The 21,043-nt window shown below is 42.3% G+C and overlaps 1 protein-coding gene across 6 annotated transcripts in view; it reads left to right on the forward strand.

Annotated features, from left to right (window-relative positions):
* The window catches only part of scube1 (signal peptide, CUB domain, EGF-like 1), a 104,053-nt gene extending 84,425 nt beyond the window's left edge, over window positions 1-19,628 (forward strand). For all 6 annotated transcript variants that reach the window (XM_046378523.1, XM_046378524.1, XM_046378528.1 and 3 more), the window contains 15 exons: window positions 2,964-3,086; window positions 6,779-6,895; window positions 7,886-8,008; window positions 8,191-8,310; window positions 10,523-10,621; window positions 13,143-13,259; window positions 13,467-13,625; window positions 13,747-13,950; window positions 14,057-14,218; window positions 14,547-14,714; window positions 16,867-17,028; window positions 17,201-17,398; window positions 18,011-18,163; window positions 18,519-18,598; window positions 18,742-19,628. In XM_046378523.1, the coding sequence (XP_046234479.1) occupies window positions 2,964-3,086; window positions 6,779-6,895; window positions 7,886-8,008; window positions 8,191-8,310; window positions 10,523-10,621; window positions 13,143-13,259; window positions 13,467-13,625; window positions 13,747-13,950; window positions 14,057-14,218; window positions 14,547-14,714; window positions 16,867-17,028; window positions 17,201-17,398; window positions 18,011-18,163; window positions 18,519-18,598; window positions 18,742-18,894 (2,138 nt within the window). In that variant the 3' untranslated portion in view covers window positions 18,895-19,628. The remainder of the gene's footprint in view (window positions 1-2,963; window positions 3,087-6,778; window positions 6,896-7,885; window positions 8,009-8,190; window positions 8,311-10,522; window positions 10,622-13,142; window positions 13,260-13,466; window positions 13,626-13,746; window positions 13,951-14,056; window positions 14,219-14,546; window positions 14,715-16,866; window positions 17,029-17,200; window positions 17,399-18,010; window positions 18,164-18,518; window positions 18,599-18,741) is intronic.
* The last annotated feature ends 1,415 nt before the right edge of the window (window positions 19,629-21,043 follow it).

A 21,043-nucleotide genomic window follows, 5' to 3' on the forward strand; every position in this document is an offset into this window, starting at 1 on the left:
ACAGTATGCACATTAATATTTTAAAGTCCAAATGAAACAGGATTTGAAGAGTATTCAGCTCCAGCCTCTGCGACTTAAAGTCGGGAGGAATTTGTTTTGAACATTGTAACAAACATGGACAATTACAGTAATTAAGAGTTGGATGCTAGCTTCCGTTCAATTGTAGAGGACAACATGCTACCTTCAGCACCTTCATCAGGACCCTTTAGATGTACCCCTCAAACCATGGTGTACGTACATCATCATGATGACGACCAGACAACAGGTTTCACAGGAAGCAAACAAACTGGTAGCCATATCTCAACATGCCTGTGAAGTATGCATGGGGCCATAATAAGGGAGAAGGTTGTTGTTGTTGTTGTCCATTACCTAAAGAGCCAAAGTGTAATGAGTGGATTAAACAGTATGTTAATCTTCTCCATCATAAAATGCAATATGAGCAATAACTAACTAGCCTGATACAGTGTTAGTTTAACCGATTGTTGCCTCCAACGACAGGGAGCACATTGTTAATCACATTACAAATAGATAAGTTTGTGTGGTTTGAGGTTAGGCTGCTTTTTATAAAAGCCTCACTCATGAGCAGAATGTCTAGTGTGTTTATGCCACTGTCCTTTATGCTGTCAGAGATTAGAGGAACTCTGTGGTCTCTGAAAGCCTTTTCTTAGTGATCTAGCTAGCTAGCTACAGCTGATAACATCTGCCAGCCACAGTCACTATTTCATTTTGAGTGTTGCCAGCATGATTTTGTTTACCTTCATCTATTGTCATGGACCCATTATTTCAAGAATGACTTTAGATCTGTCACCATAATAATTTATAGACCGCATGTGTGTCATTTGAAATCAGAAAACTTGACACGCGTATACCAAAAATAACCAGGTGGGGCTGGGCTAAGCAAAGCGACTGTTCTGTGGGCCATTTGTATAGTAACATTTTCTGAGGAATTGATAAAACAGGATGGAGAAGCGGAAGCCATCATCAGCAAATTCAAAGATAAAGCGTTTTCACATCGAAATGTCTTTTAGTGTTGAAAATTGAAACGTGACAAAGTTCTTTCTTTCACTGCTTTCTCAGCCTCCTTTTTTTCCTTCTTGCTTTCAGTCTCGTCTCCTCTGCCTCCCTCCTCCATCCTCTCCCTTGTTCCTCTTTTCTCTCCCCCGCTCTCTTTTTCCTCTGTTTCTCTGTGGCGTTTCGCACGACTTATTCTCCAGCTCAAGGTGTTAATCCCTCACAGTTTTCATCACTTACAACGCCAATCAAAAAGGGCTTAGCCTGTATAATCTGCCAGACGATTGTCCCCTTTTCCCACCCCTCTTCCTACACCCTCGGCTCCTCCACCTTCTAAATCTTTCCAGTCTGATTTCTTCTACTTGCTCTTCTACACCTCTAGAAAGGTTGTACTGCAACAAATAGACAAATGTTCTAATCTGGATGGAGTGCACTTGCTATAAATGAGAGAAAAGGAGCAGCAAAATGCATGAAAAAGTCACAGATGATTTAAAGAAGTTGTCCTGACGCTGCAGTTTGGGTTCATCTGAGGGCACCAAAAGCTGGATGAGGCGAGAGCTTGAGGTTGGTTGGTTGGTTGGGGTTTGTGAAACCAGATCTGCCAGCAGGTTTGTGGTTGGCACTGAACATGTTGCCTTGGGGGCGATCGCATTCACCTTATTATTATTTTAGAATCTGTGCCTCTGGATCGCTGAACCGTGCCTGGACTAGAGCTCAGGTATCCAGGTTTTATTCTGCGTGGCTTCAGTGTTTGTTTGTTTGTTTGTTTTACAATGGGACCAACATGAATGTCCTTCTTCTTCTTTTTCTCACCAGCATTTCCATCTTTGTATTCAAATTCTTAAACCAAACTCCTGTCAGTTTTTGAGATTTCCTTTTCATGTGGCTTGTGAAAATTGGAAACCACAAACTGTAACCTGAAGGTGGTCATTGATGCACTGATGTATTCAAAGGTGGAGGGAGATCAGATATAAAGAGCTGACAGTCACCCATTTTACTGGCCATCGCCCACACACTAAAGGGAAGGGGCTTATTCTCCCTAATAGTCTCTGTCTGTCTTCTCCCTTTCTCCCTCCCTCTCTCTCTCCCTCTCCCTCTCTCTCCCTCTCTCTCGGCAGCTAGACTCCATTAGTTCCAGGTAACTAGCTTATCGTGGGATGAGGCAGTGGGATCCCTATGAACAAGCCTTGAGTTAAACCTCCAAAGACTGATCTGCACTGTCTGCTGTAACCCTGTTAAACAAGCGTGACACTAAATGTACCACTCCAGTATACACAGCACAGTGAAACGCTGGGCCTTATTTGGAAAGGTCAGTGCAAAGTTAAAAGGACAAAGAAGTGACGTGACACGTTACAAATGAAGCGTGCATGTTTCACCACACCAGAAGTATGTTGTTTTGTGCTTACATGTTGGTTTCTGCGCTGCCAACTCTGTTTGCCCGCTGAAGCGCATAACTAAAGAGCATAAGGGAAACAATCTGATGCCTGCACAGACTTTTCAACAAGATTGAAGCTTGAGCCAGAGAAGGGCTTTATCTCTCTTGTTTTTCATTTAATAGGTCTGCTGCAGATTTACAGTAATAATAGTGGATTTTTTTTGTATCTTCTACTTATTATGTTTTAGATTTATGTCCTCTGTGTCCTGTTGTTTTGTTTCTTTTGAGCACCACCACCAGCTCTCTCTCCTGCAGGAGCTAAAGGTACAGGCCTGTCTGGGAAAACATTCTGACAACTTCCTCCCTTTCAAAGTAAATAAAGTATCTACAGTAGGTATATTTATATGTGTACCGTTCACTGCCAGACAGTTCGCTGCTTATATGAGCTGTGTACTCTCAGCAGCTGTAGCTGTATTGTGAATCAGATGGACTCAGGGAATCATGCTAATCATGGGTTGAGGATCAGCACAAATGTATGCTTTAACTGATGGCATTTCTTTTATTTTTTTCCACTCAGACATTGATGAATGCCTGGAGAACAACGGAGGCTGCGATCACTTCTGCCGGAACACGGTGGGCTCCTTTGAATGCAGCTGCCAGAAAGGCCACAAACTGCTCACCGATGAACGGACATGCCAAGGTCAGTGACCGGCAGCAGCCAATCACACGGATTGTCTCTGTGTGTCATCAGTCCTGCTATCAAGCTCAAGGTGTCACCCATCAGTTAAGTCACATTATGTTCAGAGACAGCAAGGCTTTGAATGTTTGAATGAGTCACTTTGGTTTTATTTATTTTATTTTGTTTTTTACTTTTTAGTTTATTTGGAAGGGACAATTCAGGAAACATTGTAACAGGTTTCGATGACATGATACAGATGTGTTGCAACCCCTCTCCATGGTTAGACTTTTCCACTTAACAAAGGCCATCCCATGTCATCATTGATAAGAGATTAATTAGAGTGCGTAATAAATAGACACTTCTCATACACATGATGCTATAAAAATTACAACTATTTACATCACACTACAATCATTAACACTCATCAGTGCATAGTAGTGATCAGTAATGGCAGGTTTGGTTTTGTTTCAGCCAGATTTTTCACCTTTACATGAAACATTTGATCTGATCAGTTTGTGTCTTTATTTTGGCTGGTAAGGCTTTCCAAAAATGTCTTCCTTTGACTGAAAAAATATGCTTTCCAAAACTCATTGGTGATTATTTGCCGATGTTAAAGCACTGAGTGCTTACCAGGGCAAAAGCCTCCGAGGACTTCTTCTGACACACTAACAATGTTTGCTTTGCTATGTTTTGATTCTGACCATACAAAAATGTTGCACTTACCCAACAACTAAATCAGAAAAGCAAACACACTCCATCCAACAGCTCAGCCTGGCTCCTTAATCTAATTCAGTCTAATCTAAAACAAAGCTTGGACTAAGAAAAACGCATTTTTATGAATAGAAGACTCAGCAACGATTGATTTTTCAAACCAGAAGAGAGCAAATGAAGGGCCCCATTCTACAGTAACTAGAAGTAGGACTGAGCATATGGCATATGGCATCATAACCCAGTTGACAGTGTGTGTGTGTGTGTAATTGCTCTTACAGCCGGGGGTGGGGGGCAGGAAATGATACCATGAATGGCTGAAAGGGTCAAGAAATTGGTGTGTGAATGGGAAACTGGAGACTTGAGCAAGTTTGCCCAGAGTCAGAGGAAAAGGTCAATATCAATTAGATCTCTTGTCCAGGGACACAGATGGTCCTGCAGGACATTAGTCTAGAGAAAATATTTCCATCAAGTCCAGTGCTTGCATGTTGTCTTAGTGGACCTGCTGGATTCAGAGAAGAAATTTGTATTGATCATCTCGTCTTACTCTGCTGAAGATGATGAACAAATGTATTCCCACGGATGTCAGTGTGTTTCTTTCTGAAACTTTGAATGTGTGTTGAGGACAAAATGTAGTCATCTTTCCCTGAGAATATAACGTACAGTTTGTTGCAGCAGTGAAGCGACTTCCTGGCCTGTGTATGTAGTATGCATGTAAAAACCTACTTGGGATCAGCGATTAAGTTTGTACTAACAAAGACGAAGATTCTTGCTTACAAGTTGTAGCAAGTGAGACAGGAGAGCAGAAAAGAACAAAATGATTTTTGTGAACAACAAAACCCTGAAGGTGCTCCTGTCCCCGGCCCTGAACCACAAACAGTGTGCACACATGTGCGTATGTGTGTTGGATTAACTGCTGCATGATGCATTGGGACTCTTTAATAATATGGTGTTGAGAGTTGTCAGCCACATCACGGCCTATTGCTGACACACCTTTGCCAGCCGTGCCAGCCAATAGCTGCCAGGTTTATCCCTTCCACTTACATCTGAACTGTTCAGATTCAACTTGAAACAGTAAAATGAAATGTAATGTTAATTTGTCAGCTCTTTCTGTGCCAGTGAGCCTTTCCAGAGAAAATAGCTTGTGGTGATGAACTACATGCCAGTGTGAGAGCATTTGCCATAACTGGCTAAGAAACCAAAGCAGAAAGATTAATCGTCAGCCAAAGTTGCATAAGAAATTCCCACAAATAATTCCTTCTCTCCTAAATGTTTATAAAGGCAGAGAGATTGAGAGAATGTCGTCAGCAGTTGTCATGTCAGAGATCATTGTTGAAACACCTCATCATGACCAAGGGTGTGTCTCACAGAAAAACACAAAATAGCCTAGCGGACATGTATTTTGTGCATGTTCCTTTTACATTAAACAGCTGTAGACAACTCCTGTGCCCCCGGCCCAGTTTATGTAAACTCTGCTCGTGGGCTAGCTCGAAACAGGCAAGCTATTCCTAAGTCCTCACATGGACAGTTGCCTGGAATATTTACCGAGCCAACATCCAGGCCTTAAAAACTTCCTCTGCATGACAAACTCCATTTTAACATGTCGTATTTTTAGCTCCTGTAAAGCCCCGCGGAACAGCCTGAAATAAACCAGGTGAGCTTGAAACGCTGGCCTCCATTCCTGATAGGTTAATAATATTTGGTGCTGGACAAGTATACATAAACACATGTGCAGGCAGGCGTGTGGTACGCACACACACACACACACACACACACACACTCACACAGACATTGATGTAACAGTGAATGTGAGCCAGCTCAGCCTCCGTCTGGTGGAGTTTTTCTTATTAGAAGGAGCTCTTGTCCTAGTTTAGTGTGTATTTGTTTACTATAATGTTCACTGTGATGGATAGGATGAACTCTTTAGTCCGGCCTGTGTTTGTCCATGAATGAGTCATTAAGACTGCAACGGATTTATACCATGCCCACAGAAACCATGACAACATCATCAGGATTTCAGACCTGTGGGGCTAAAAATACGCAAGAATTTCTAAAGTGGTGCAGCAACCCTCAAATGTTTTGATAATGTTTGGATCTCTGTGTATCACTTGACATCTGTTGTAAATCTCAAATTCTACTTGAAACCAGTTTATCTTTCCAAACATGAAAGATTAAGTGCAAATGATATTATATATTCTGTAAATGATGCCATTATCAGGTGCTGCAAGGGGTAACAGTCACCCTAAAGTCAAATTAATCACATAATCTATGGAATATGTCTTCTGTCTTCTTCTAGCATAACATAACATGCTAGCTTTCTGGCCCATAGCTGAGGCAGAACTGAGTGGACTAGAAATGTCTCCTGTTGCCAAGTTGTATCTAAGCATCATCCTAATTACTGGTGAAATAAACAAGATTTCCATTGCATAGTGACCTACACGTGTTACCAGAGAAACAGAAAAAAAAATGCATGAAAATGTAAATTAATGGTCTTAATTTCTTTCCTTTCTGAGTCACTCTGGTTTAAATGGGATAATGTCCAACAAGGTGTTCATTACCAGGAAACAATGGATGACGTGGAGGCCAGAACTATCTGATGCACAGTCTCTGTCATTTTCTATGTCCCCAGGTCGTAACTCAAGCTTTTTGATTTGCAGCCATCATTAGGGTTATTTTAGACACACAGGATATAACATTTTCTCTGGATCAGTCGGACTGACCGTGATGGATAAATAGAGGTTTATCTGAAAAATCAGTGGAGCTTCTATTTAAGATGATTCTTTTTTTAATGGCCACTTGATGCTGGCTATGAGACATCATCCCTATATTGATGTACATGGGAAACCACTAAAAGTGAATGAACGAATGCATGAAAAAAAAAATGAACGACTTCATTTTACAAATCACTGATGATGTCTCTTGTTTCCATTTCCTGTTGTCAACCTGTTCCATTGTAGTATATACAGTATTACTCAGCAGCTATGTCTCTCCTTGGTCTCCCTCAGACATTGACGAGTGCTCCTTTGAGAGAACCTGTGACCACACATGCATCAACTACCCGGGCAGCTTTGAGTGCTTGTGCAACAAGGGATACATCCTGTATGGCCTCACTCATTGTGGAGGTGAGAGTCTGACAGAGCATGGCAGATACACAAGAAACTGCAAACAGGCCTCAAACTGGCTGTTTGACACAGCTGAAGTGTGTGTGTATATGCATCTGAATGGGAAATGCTTTTCAGAGTGTGAAGGCGAGGGGTCACAGAGCGTGTGCAGACGGCTGCTGCTGAAAGCACTCTCACACCTGAATTCCCTTGAATGACTCCTCCGTCACTTTTCTGTGTACAGTGTGTGTTTGTGTACCTTTGTGTGTGTATAGTACAAGTCTTTGTGCATGTTCCCACCAGTCAACACATAGAGTTCTAACTTTCCTGTTGTTCAACTGGCTGACGTCAGTGATGGAAAGCTGGAGTCAGCATGATCGCAGCAGCAGGAGCAGATGTGTCTGTATCAACAGATCACAACTCAGCTGCCAGATTATGGCACACCTGACTAAAACTAATGCACTCTGATGCAGCTGTCCTGCAACAAATGCTCCCTTCATGAAGGTTATAATGCTCACGTTGAATTTAAATACAGAAAGGTTGTTGTGCGTTTCAGAAGCAGCTCTGTGCTCTCCTAGTATATTACATCATTACGCTGCACAGAGCAGATTGAGGTGGACAGGGAGTCAGACACAGGGATGACATAGAGTATCCAGTCAGCTTTCAAAATAAGACACCGTCACCTGCGTGCTTATTTCTGCAGCTGTTATGGCTTTTATCCCAAGAGTACTGTAACCATGCCAGTATTAGACAGAGAAGCTTTCTTTTTAATTCTGGCAATCCAGGAAACTTTTCACTGGAGTATATTTTCTCAGTGTACCAAAGGTGTGTGGAGACTGACAAACCCTCTTTGATTGCCTATGTATCTAATGATTATGCTTAGACAGTGTTCCATCTATAATCCAGATCTATTCTCTTCTGTGGTCTGCCCCTTTTTTCCCTTTTCTAATTAAAAGTAAAAACAGAACAAAGTGAAAATTCATACACACTGAGTATCACTCTCTGTCACAGACATTGATGAGTGCAGCATCAGCAACGGGAGCTGTGAGCATGGCTGCATAAACACCCAGGGCAGCTATGAGTGTGTGTGCCCTCCCGGACAGAAACTCCACTGGAATAAGAAAGACTGCATCGGTAAGCACCAACACTGTGTGTGCGGGTGGGTGTGTGTGTGTGTGTGTGTGTCAGTGTGTCTGCTTTGAGTTTCTCCACATGTGGTGTGGTGGGTTCCTCTCGGCGGGCCTGAACACAGGTGTGTGTGTGTGTGTGTGTGTCCAGGTGGTCGTCATGGTGATGTGACTCTGTGTGTTCCTCAGAGGCGGTGAAGTGTCTGCCCAATGGAAAGCCAGCTCCTCGAGCCCAGCTGATCTGCACCAAGAGCGGAGGGGAAGAAGTCTGCTCGCTCACCTGCCCCTCTAACGCCCTCTTCCTTGCAGGTTACACACACACACACACACACACACACACACAGTAAAGCACATGTTTAGAGTTTGCTTCTTTATCCCCACATCCTCTCCCGCATCTCGTCCCTGCTACTGGGTAACACTTCCCATAATTATAATTCATTCATTATAATAATTCCCATAATTGTGAGGCATAATTAATTATCTCATGCTCACTCTAAATGCAAAATCCATCCAGCATTTAAATTGTGATGTCTTCAGGTTTCCACTGAGGGAATCTTTCTTTTGCCTTTTTCCCCATTCGTGTCTTACTTTATCTGTGCTGGTGAGCTTTTTCACTACTACATTCGATCCAGACTGAACTATCCTGTCAACTTGGATGGATTCCCATCGGTATGGCCATTCATGTCCTCTATAGTGCCCCAGAATTTGCAATATGTAAAATGTTATGATAGCAGTAAAATAAAAATAAATGAAAATTATGAATAAATAATTTAGTAAAAAATGCTTCGGCATACCAAGACATATTGGACAATGCTACGGGGAAGGTCCTTTTCGAAACCAGCATGACTGTGCCCCAGTGCACAAAGCAAAGTCCATGAAGACATGGCTGGATGAGTTTGGTGTGGAAGAACTTGACTGGCCACACAGAGCCCTGACCTCAACCCCATCCAACACCTTTGGGATGAACTGGAACAGAGACTGTGAGCCAGGACTTTTGGTCCAACATCAGTGCTTGACCTCATGAATGCTCTACTGCATGAATGGGTGAAAATTCCCACAGAAACACTCCAAAAGCTAGTGGAAAGCCTTCACAGAAGAGTGGAAGCTGTTACAACTGAGCTGTCTATGCATTTAGAATGCAAAGTCATTAAAGTCCCTGTAGGTGTAACAGTTAGGTCTCCCAATACTTTTATCTATACAGTGTGCCTTCTGTACTAAAACCATAAAAAACTAAGTATTGTAAAGAGCCTGTTGCAGTATCCAGAGTTCCAGTTGACAGCTTCAGGTTGCTTGTTCTGTCCAACCAGTAGCCACAGAACCTAAGATAGTTAGTCATAAATGTGACAGCAAATCATTGCCCTTCAGGGGCCGGAATTAGCGACTGTTGGTGCCTTATGTTTCTGCTTTGGTGGATTTATTACCATGATTTTATACCTTTTTTTCTCTTGTCATTTTATGGGTTCACAATTTCTTTGCTCTTAATTAATTAAGGGCAAAACTAACAGAAATAATGCAAAAATAAATAGATACATAAATAAACAATTAAGTTGGTGACCTAGCAAATGAAATTCATTCTAAATTGCTGTGGACCGCCTTTAGCTGTCATGCCACACACGTTGCTGCCCCCTGGTGGTGACACCTCACAGACACAGCTTTCCCTGCCAATCTTTCCTCTTGAAGCTGCAGATGCTTGATGAAGGTGCTCGTGCTCTTTATTGCTGTATTTGTTGACTCCTCAGGGGGCTCGCTACTCAGACTGATGTGTTTTTCACTCTGCAAGGTTTTCTTGGCTTTGTCTGTCCCAGCACTTTGGCTGGCACCCCGGCCTCCCCTCCTGCAATAGTACTTAACACACATCTGTAAATCGATTACATTCTTTGATCACGCCATTTTTTCCGTTTAACTTGGCAGCCGTTGTGTGAGAATGATGGATAGCTCTCAGGCATGAGGTGAAATATTTGTTTTTCTGTCTTTTTGGAGTGTGTCTTAATTTTAGGGGGAAGGAGCCATGTAAATTCCTGTGGCTGAATCAGCCCATGCTCTTATTTAATCATTCGGCTTTTATGACCACTAAAAGCTTCATCCCTCATTTCTTACTTGAAATGCGTCTTTGTGTGGACATGTGCAAGATAGAAAGACAGGGTTCATAGATCTTTCATTTGGGTTTTAATTTCTCGGTGGTCGATTGGGGTCACGTGACAGCACGGTTTTTCTTCTTTCTGAATGCAAGAGGATCGTAAGGTCAAACAACGCTTAAAAAATTGTTTTGGATGGTCAGAACTGTGCCGAGGCTCAGCTCACCACCAGCACATTCTTCTGCACACAAGCACAGCAACAGACACACACACTCTCACAGCTCAGATGTTTGATGGTGCAGAACGACCTGGTCACACAGTCCTTCAGGCAAAAATAAAAGCTGTCAGCCTCCCTAACACACACACACATCACATTATCGTGTCTGATTTCTCTGTTCTCATTGCAGTCTAATTTGTGTGTGTGTGTGTGTGTGTGTTTCTCACAGACTCAGAGAACAGCTACACACTGAGCTGCGGAGTGCCAGTCCAGGCTGGTAAAGCTCCTCAGAAGAGGAATGCCACAACTGCCTTACCCACATGCGCAGGTAGGTGCACGCCAAGCATGATGTGAAACGTGGTATTCAGGGTCGGGTTTTTACCAAGACAGCAGCTTATCACGCTGTCAGGTCATGGAGTGATCGAGAAAAACTTTTACACATACAATTCTCATGAAGGACTGTGTGATCGATATTCTTATCGACCACTCAGAGCCCTTTCACCCATTCACACACACATGCATGCTCACACACTGGATGCAAGAGCCATCAGGAGCAATTTCGCTTTCTTTCTTACTTCTGAATGCAACCACTGACCTTCTTGATTAGTGGATCACCCCTGACTGTTATTACATTATGTGTTCATAAGAATGGGAAACAAAGAGGGTTAAGTGATATAAAACAAATTAAAGAGGCACAAAATATATATAAGACACAACAACCAGTGGAGACAGAGATGGAGAGAAGGTGGAGAAGGTGGAGGTGGTGTCATATCATATGGAAGTTGATTCTGAGCCTAATGCAGGCAAAATGTTTATTTAAATGTCTTGACCAAACAAAGAAAAGCTTAGTTGCAGCCTGTATTGAATTTACAGTTCAAAGTTCAAATTCAGATTTGACAAACAGAAATCACAATTCCATTAGTCCACTGCATCGCTGTAATCAGATATTGTGTTCATTGGCAATCGCCTATTTGCTTAATTTGTTCTCTAATAGTCAGTTTTTAGTTATATACAAGCCTGTGTTTAAAGCATGTAATCCCATCTGCACTGTGTTTACACCTACTTTTCAGAGAATTTTTCAGGCAAAAGCTACTATTTGACAGGTCAATAAATCCAGCAGAATACATAAAGCTCGAGCTCTGCTTGCAAATTCAGATGCGCTGAGGCAAGCTGTTTGCTGTGTCGTCTGTTTGATAAATACACTGCATATATTTATTCAGGGGTTAAATTGGGATTTACTCTGTTGGGGGTGGCCCACAGAGGAGGCTGATTCACAGAGCGTCTCAAATTAACATGGACTCACTGGCCAAGGAGACTGATAAATGAAAAACCCACCAGCCAAAGTGCTTATTGGGACAGATTTTACAACAGTACTGTGGAGAATTTGATGAGATTTATTTTATAAAACTCTCTAACTCATTAAAGAGTTTGGTCTAGACCTGTTCTATCTGGAAAGTGTCATGGGATAACTTTTGTTGTGATTTTGGTGCTATATAAATGAAGTGAATTGAACTGAATTATTTTTCTCATCTATATGTAGAAATTAACGGGATATTGGTTTTAGCATCCTAATTGGTAAAAACGCTGTTGTGAAAGAAGGAGAAAGTGATGACAAATGTAGGCCAATGTATTTCAACAAAAGATGAAAAAAAATCACACAACCAGGTTTTAAAACAAGCTTTTATGAGTATACAAGAAGCACTTGAATGCACCATGAAATCCCTGATTACACCCACGTGCTTTGCTGTACAATGTAAATTTCAGATTTTATGAGGTGTGCCGGAATGCACCATGAAATCCTGTCTGTGTGTGTGTGTGTCAGACTTCAAGACAGGCAGCTGAAAGGCCAGATGCGGCCTAAATTACGCTTAAAAAAACAAAAAAACAAAAAAACAGTAGAGACTCTCAGCAGCTGTTTGTTACAGGACTACTTGGATCATTTTGATGCAAACATTTACCCACCAGTGTGACCGATAGCCTTCCGAAATTTGCTTTTTAATTTCTGTGCATAATTAAAGTGGGCCAAAGACCTCTCTGAAGATCTTTGTCGCCCCAACCCGATGTAATCCCTGTATTTATCTGAAAAACAAGCACAAAAGCGGCAGTGAATCTGTCCCTCTGTGTAACGGAATCGTCTCTAACCCGCAGACGACAGTGAACCCAGTTACTACACAGCAGGGTCAGAAGTACAGTGTCAGATTTCTTTCCAAATATTCATGCATCACAATAGCTAACAGCCACCATGGGGCTAGTGTAGGTGATTTATGGTAGTCTCTCACCACACGGTTTGTTCTAGTACAGTCTGGATAAGAAAATGAACAAATCTGAGTGACCTAACTCACTGAAATATAAGGACCTAAACCGCTGTTTCCACACAGCCTGCAGCAGAAGTAATGCTGCTCAAGTAAACCACTGCAGAGGAAAACATCAGAGACCAGGGTTCATTTCCCATCTACTTCCTGCTGCCTCCAGTAGTGGATGTGGGTGGGTCGCTTAGTGAGGGATCACGTCCTTGTGTCTGCAGAAGTGATTCTCTCTTGGTTTATTGTTTATTGTGGGATGAGTTGATAGCATGAGCATGTGTGTGTCACACCCCTGCCATCAGGTTAAAAGAGGCAGCTGCTAACGTTGGAGGTGCGAAACTGTGCTTTACCGAATAGTAAATAAGAAAGTTTCATCTGAAAAAGAAGAGGACGACTAAATTTAGATTAAGGGGACAGAAAATGTTAGTGTTTGTGAGGACAAAAGTTATGCAATTGCTAATCTGATAAATGTCCACTTCATACAGCTGTTGATAGACTATGCTATGACTGACGATCTTGCGTTCTTTACGCTGCGTATGAATGAAGACACGCTGGCACCGCCTGTCAAACAGAAGGCCAGGTTCAAGATCAAAGACGCCAAGTGTCACCTGAGACCCCGCAACAAGGAGAAACACAGAGATTCATCGAAGCAGAACCTGCAAGGTAAGAGGACTTGAGTTGTTGGACCAGGAAGTCATCAGCTTGGTGCTTGGGAAGCCTCCATATACACACACACACACACACACACCACCACTTAGAAACTACATGTTAACTGAAAGTTGAAAAACTGCATCTATCTCTAGAGCACATTAGTAAGACACAGTATGGTCTCCTCTTCCTCATTCTTTTGTTTTTTTTTCCACCTGGAAGGAGGCCAGTTCCCATGCACCGATGACTGCCAGGTAACTTTTGTCAACCTCAAGTGTGACTCATCCAAGAAGCGCAGACGAGGACGCAAATCACCTTCGAAAGAGGTTTCCCACATCACGGCTGAGTTTGAGATGGAGATGAAGGAGGAGGAAGCCTCAGGTGTGATGTCTATTACCTCTAGCAAATACAATATAATAGAAACAACAGACATGGCCGTGAAAGGTCTTTAAAGGAGCTTAAGAAGAAAAGTCTTTATTTGAGTTTCTTTTTTGATGAACAGACTCGTGTAATGTGGAGTGTGTGCGGGAGAGGATGAAGCAGAAGCTGCAAAGCGCCATGCGCACACTCAGGAAGTCCATCAACAAACAGCAGTTCTACATCCAGTTCTCTGGGACGGAGTACGAGGTGGCCCAGAAACCATCCAGGACGACGGAGGGTGCCGAGACCTGCAGCACGGGTCAAGTCCTGCGAGATGGAAAATGTGGTAAGTCTTGAGATTGGTGTCATGATGTTGATGCCAAAGTAAGGGATACCTGAAGGAGCAACAGAAAGTATTCCATCCAAGTACTCACCTGTGTCATCCTCCTCAGTGAGCTGTGGTGTGGGGACATTCTACAGCGGGGAGCAGGAGCAGTGTGTCCAGTGTCCTCCCGGGACGTACCAGGACACGGTGGGTCAGCTGTCCTGTGAGCCATGTCCCAGCACCGAAGGACAAGGCATCGCCGGTGCTAAGAACGTGTCTCAATGTGGAGGTAATTCACCATCCGTTCAGCTGCAACCCTCTTTTATGAGGCAACGTTTCTCTTTGCTGAGGCAAAGCATTTGGGACAAACATGTAGTGTCAGTGTAAAACCAGTCCTGTCCGGTGACACCCAATACAATATGCATACATAAATATGGTGGGCTGACACCACCTTGTGGCCATTCATCCAAACTGAATGTGAGTTACAGCCACGAGAGAGCAACAGAGTGCAACTGATGCACAGTGTGTGAAACAAGCTCCAGATCCAGGTGAATTGAGAAGATGACTGAGAAAATCAAGAGAAAAGTAGAAGACTTTTTCTTCTGTCCGTCCTTCAGGTCAGTGTCCAGCAGGTCATTTCTCTGTGGATGGGTTCCGCCCATGTCAGCTCTGCCCTCTGGGCTCCTACCAGCCAGAACCAGGCCGGGTCCTCTGCTTCCCCTGTGGAGGTGGCCTCATGACCAAGTACGAAGGATCAGTCTCCTTCAGGGACTGTGAGGCCAAAGGTGAGGCTTTACATCTGTGTGTATCAGACAGTGTGTATCTCTTTAGGTCCTTTTTAGGTACTGTGTGTGTGTTTATATTTTTACTTGTCGTGACTACACACACCATCCAGTCAAGAATTTATAGCAGAGACATTTTTTTTTAGATGGGGGTGACATGCTTTCATTTTGTATCTTCAAAGTATGAGATATATAAGTGTTCACCTGCCTCTACCAGTTTGTGACGTACAGTGCATCCATAAAGTATTCACACCGCTTTGCTTTTTGCACATTTTGTTGTTACAGTCTCATTCCAAAATGGATTAAATTCCTTTTTTCCCTCAAAATTGTACACACAAAATACCCCTTAATGACAAACAAGTTTACTTGAATCTTGTGCAAATTTATTAAAAATAAAAAAAAATAAAAATATAACATGTACATAAGTATTCACACTCTGTGATCAATACTTTGTTGAAGCCCTTTGTCTTTTTGAGTGTGATCCTATAAGCTTACACACTTAGTTTTGGGCAGTTTCTCCCACTCTTCAATGCAGAACCTCTCAAGCTCCAACAGGTTGGATGCATTTTACTGAGGAGTGGCTTCTGTCTGGCCGCTCTACCATGCAGGCCTGAATGGTGGAGTTCTGCTTTCTCCACAGAGCATCACTGCAGCTCTGTCAGAGTGACCACTGGGTTCTTGGTCACCTCCCTGACTAACTCTTGACTGACTCCCTTCTACCCCGATCACTCAGTGTAGCTGAGCCGCCAGCTCTAGGAAGAGTCCTGGTGGTTCCAAACTTCTTCCCCTTACAGATTATGGAGGCCACTTTAATGCAGCAGAAATCTTTCTGTACCCTTCCTCAGATCTGAGCCTCCACACAATCCTGTCTCAGAGGTCTACAGACAGTTCCTTTGACTTCATGGCTTGGTTTGTGCTCTGACATGCACTGCCAACTGTGAGGGCTTATATAGACTGGTGTGTGCCTTTCCAAATCATGCCCAATCAGCTGAATTTACCACAGGTGGACTCAGCTCAAGTTGTAGAAACCTCTGAAGGAGGATCAATGGAAACAGGAGGCACCTGAGCTCAATTTTGAGTGTCATGGCAAAGGATGTAAATACAAGGGGTAGGGTTTTGTTTTTCATTTTTTAATAAATTTGCAAAAAATCCAAGCAAACTTTTTTCACTTTGTCATTATGAGGTATTTTGTGTAGAATTTTGAGGGAGAAATTTAATTAAATCCATTTTGGAATGAGACCGTAACATTACAAAATGTGGAAAAAGCGAAGCGGTGTGAATACTTTCCGAATGCACTGTATACCTGTGACAGCACCTTATAAATCATATATATTTTAAGCATGCTCTCAACAACTGCAAAATAGATTCTGCTAACATTTTGTACGGACCTTCTTGCTCCCAAGAAGAAGAATCCTAATGACTTTATTCCATTTCTTATTAGCTTTCGATTAACTCTTCCTTTTAGCCTTTCCGTAACACTGTGGGCCTTGTGCTGGTAAAACGAGGAAAAGCAATGCAAATCAGGAATGTAACTTATTGTGCAGCTCTCTAACCATTCAGAGAGCTACATGTTACATCCCGTGACTAATTATTGATGGATTCATATTTATTTTTCAAACTCTTGTTATAATTCCTCTTTCTAGTCCCCATTTATATTTAAAATAATAAATTACAAAATAATTTATCATGTATTTAAAGATCAATCAGTTAACTTTCAAATTCATTAATGCAAATTTTTATTGTCCAATTGGTTAATTGCTGTTTTCTTTGCACGACTGTCAACTCTTACTCTTGTTTAATATTCTACAGATTGCTTGTTTTCTCTGGTGTAATTTAAGTTTTTTATCTGCCACTTCAAAATCGTGTATGTTAATGCTGGCATTTGTGATGACACAAGCCATTTGTCAGCACTTTCATTGTTAATGTTGTCATAAAGGAGTGTGTAGATGTGTTTCAGATGGCAGTTTGCACAGGCAGATGATAAAGTCATCTACACAGGGTTTACTGCTTTGTTTATCTGCCTGTTTTGCAATCGAGGCACGAATAATATCACAGCTGTGTTATGCATCTTATAGATGGCCTGCTGTTTATGTGTTTGTCTTCGTTCATTTGCTTACTGTGTGTACTCTGACTTCCTCCTGTTTTTTTTCCTCAGTACACTGTGCCCCTGGACATTACTACAACTCCAGCACCCATCGCTGTATCCGCTGCCCAGCAGGAACCTACCAGTCTGAGTTTGGGCAGAATTACTGCATCACCTGCCCAGGCAACACCACCACTGACTTTGATGGTGCCACCAATGTGTCCCATTGCAAAAGTAATGCAGCTCAGCATTTACAACTAGTCTGAACTTACCCTTAACTACCCAGAGAGGCTGATAATGAGTGACATGAAAATGCTGGGGCTTCAGTGATGGAAATAGGTTTTTCAAACACTGGTGCTGTTGTATTGAAATGGATGAAATTGCAAAGTGTTTCTATTCTCCGCAGACCAGCTGTGTGGAGGTGAACTGGGAGAATACACAGGCTACATCGAGTCTCCGAACTACCCTGGCGATTACCCATCCAATGTGGACTGTGTCTGGACCATCAACCCGCCGCACAAGAGGCGGATTCTCATTGTGGTACCCGAGATCTTCCTACCCATCGAGGATGAGTGTGGAGACGTGCTGGTCATGAGGAAGAGTGGTAAAACAGAATTTCAATTCACATGTTTGTGTGTGTGTGTGTCTGTGTGTACGTGTTTTTATGATCTCGTGGGGACAAAAACCTGTTTTAAACCAGACTTGGTTTAAGGTTAGGTTGAGTTTGAGGTTTAGGTTAAGGTTGGGGTAAAGGTTAGGGTTAGGGTTAGGCAAGTTATGGTTTTGGTTTGAGTAAGATTTGATTTGCAGAGTTTTGAAGATATCAGCTTTAAAACATCTCTGCCTTCTCTTGAATGTGATGGAACTAGATGGCACTTCACTTGTGGTGCTCAAAGTGCCAAAAAATACATTTATAAAGAAATCATCACCCAGTTACTCAGACAATCCACAAACCTTGTTGCTTTGTATGTTGGGATATGGATAAACAAAATCAACAGTTGCCAACTTGATATTTGGTTGGTGACTACATCTGCCAGTATCTGCAAGATTTTTTTTATTTACTTAAAAAAAGAAACGAAGCCAAGACGAACGGGTTTACCAACTCAACTACTTCTTCAGAGCACAGCAAATGAACTATAGGTTTTGAAAAAGTTCTCATAGTCCTTGAAAATCACCAGCATGTGGAACACTATTGCAACATGTTCTCTTCCTCCAGCCCATCCCACCTCCATCACCACCTACGAGACATGTCAGACCTATGAGCGGCCCATCGCCTTCACTTCTCGCTCTCGCAAGCTTTGGATTCAGTTTAAGTCCAACGAGGGCAACAGTGGCAAAGGTTTCCAAGTTCCATATGTCACGTATGATGGTGAGTCAACACAGTTGCAGACAACTGAATTAGAACTAATGTCAAATACGGCCTACAGTTAGTGCAGTTGATTCAGGAATTTTATAGTAGCAGTTTAGAACAATTGCTGCACTTGCCCTTGTCACCATCTCCTGCGTGTTGTTGTTCTTCCATGTGTCTTTCTTCTTCTTCCTTTGGCATGTAATAGCAGACTAGAAAACATGTAGACATAAATGCTGCCCCCTACAGATTTAGAAGAATTTCATCCTCAGTAGCTGCAGTACAGTAGAAAAACAAGTACCATCACGTTTTTAGAATTTTGGCATTGACTCGGTACCAAAGCACCACTTTCTCATTGAACCCTGCTGTGTTTCAGAGGACTACCAGCAGCTGATAGAGGACATAGTACGAGATGGCAGGCTCTATGCCTCCGAGAACCACCAGGAGATACTGAAGGTACTGAATGGTTAAGGTTGTATGGTGATCTTTGATTCTGAGGGAATGATATTCACTGTTCAAAAAATAAAGGTTAAAAAAAAAACACCTAACCTCATATGATTGGTCCAGTGCACTGACACTCTCTCCTTGCGTCTTGCCAGGACAAGAAGCTGATAAAGGCCCTGTTTGACGTGCTAGCCCATCCCCAGAACTACTTCAGGTACACGGCACAAGAGTCCAAAGAGATGTTCCCTCGCTCCTTCATCAAGCTGCTGCGTTCCAAAGTCACCAGGTTCCTACGGCCGTACAAATAGACAGGACCTCTCCACTGTCCAAGTCCCCTGTCATCCTGCTTCATTCCAAATCCAGCAACCTAAATGTAACCCCTCCCCCCTACCCCCTGCCTGGGTCAATACATTGATGTATGCATCTTTATTTCCTGTTTTTGTCACGTGATGCCTTTCCTCATCTTTTTAACTCATAATCCATCATTAACTGATACCCCCCCCAGTTAGTGCAGCTTTTTGTATAAGGTTTGACTGATATGGTTTTTGAAGGCCAGTATTAATATTTTTATAATGTAGCAGAAGATACCTGATATATATTGTGTGTATATGTTGTTTCTTTCATTTTGACCATTTTATACCAAACAAGTATTAAGTGTATTTTCTCTGTTTGGTATAGTGAAATTTTGCGCTCACACACGTGCTAGGTGGAGATGCAGCATCTGGCAACATTGGTGGTGCATGGTCTGAACAACAAATTGTGAACATAAAGGACTACAGAATAAGGATGGCGGCTTTTGCTCCCTTGGTTGTAATTGGCCTTGAAGCCCAGTTCTGTCAGCACTGATAGGCACACAGAGAGGGCTGGTTAAGAGACAGACAGCACTAGATGGCCTATGGATTATTTTTTGACAGGTACCAGTCAAACATGTGGCTTCCTCCCACAGTCCCAAAAACATGCCTGTTAGGTTAATTGGCTACCCTACATTGCCCCTAGGTGTGAGTGTGTGGTTGTCTGTCTTTGGGTGTCAGGCCTGCGATTGGCTGGCGACCAGTCCGGGGTGTACCCCGCTTCTCACCCGTAGTCAGCTGGGATAGGCTCCAGCCCCCCCACCGTGACCCTGAGGTAAGCGGTATAGAAAATGGATGGATGGATGGATGGATGGATGGATGGACAAAGAAAGGAAACCTGGCTCACCCTGCCTATGTCTAAAGGTTGAAATTCATGTTTTATCACTTTGCTTAATATGTCCAAAGTGTAAAGACAACATGTTGCGGTTTTACATGGTGCTGTATGCCAGGCTATTTCTTTGCTGGGCTCAGACTTTCTGGTCCCTGTTGGTCCTTGTAAAAGCAGGTTGTTTTGTTCCTTCCGGTCTTTAAGCTAAACTGACCATTTGTTGGCTGTAGCTTCAAATTTAGTCAACATGTTTTTCAGCAAGAAATCGAATTTCCCAAAATGTTGAACTATTACTTTAAAAATTGTATAAAATCTATAAAGAAGAAAATGTAATCAATTATTAATTCAGTCATGTTTACTACATATTGTCACAAATTGGTACCCCCAGGATTTTGTAAAAGGCCAGTATCAGCAAACCAATATATCGGTCAAACCCTATTTCTGCACACCATATACTCGGTCTTCTTCTTTCCTAACTGTTCCCAGACTAATGCACCTTCCATAACAACATTTATCTACGACCTTCCTTTCGCTTCCTCAGTCTCGTTTGATTTTGCTCTGCTTTGTTTTGTGTGTTGTTGTTTTTGTTTTTGTAATATTTATACCGAACGTGTCAGAATTCGAAGAAGCCCACATCACACATGTTTTAGATGCGATGCACATACAAATGTGTAAGACGTGTATGTTTTTGTGGACGTACACAGCATGATGTGTTAAGAAGCATTGGCCCACACAGTGTACATGGATGTATCCTGAATTGGATTTTTTTGTTGACCCCATCGTGCCCCACACGACTGGTGCTCCTAAAAACTCATTCTAATGAGGAAAATGATTTGAAAGTGAGTGTTTTATCCACTGGGGCACAGGGACAGATTAAATGGGGTGAATCAAGTCTATATTGTATTTTTTTTTTTTTTTTAAATAATAAAAAAATATATATAACAAGATGAGATAAACTACCTGCAAGTAACAGATTGTTACTTTAGAGAGAAATGTATGTGATGTAACTAATATTTGGAACTTTAATTGCACTTGAATTTTATATTTTAAACTGTAGGAGGAAAAAAAAGATCTAAGTTACGTATTTGTTACCTTTTTTTTTGTGTTGTTTTGAAATGTGCCACATACGGCGGTGACGAGAGAGAAAGACAGCTGTGTCTCCTGTTATTGCTCCCACTCTGTAGCTTGCGGCTGCCCTGAAATCTCTGTTACGATAGCTTTGGGTCCCATTGATTCTCACTGTGAGGAGACATTTAAGGCTGAAGCTTCAGCATCTCA

The sequence above is a fragment of the Scatophagus argus genome, chromosome 22 (assembly GCF_020382885.2).
Source record: "Scatophagus argus isolate fScaArg1 chromosome 22, fScaArg1.pri, whole genome shotgun sequence".
In the NCBI taxonomy this organism is placed as follows: domain Eukaryota; kingdom Metazoa; phylum Chordata; class Actinopteri; family Scatophagidae; genus Scatophagus; species Scatophagus argus.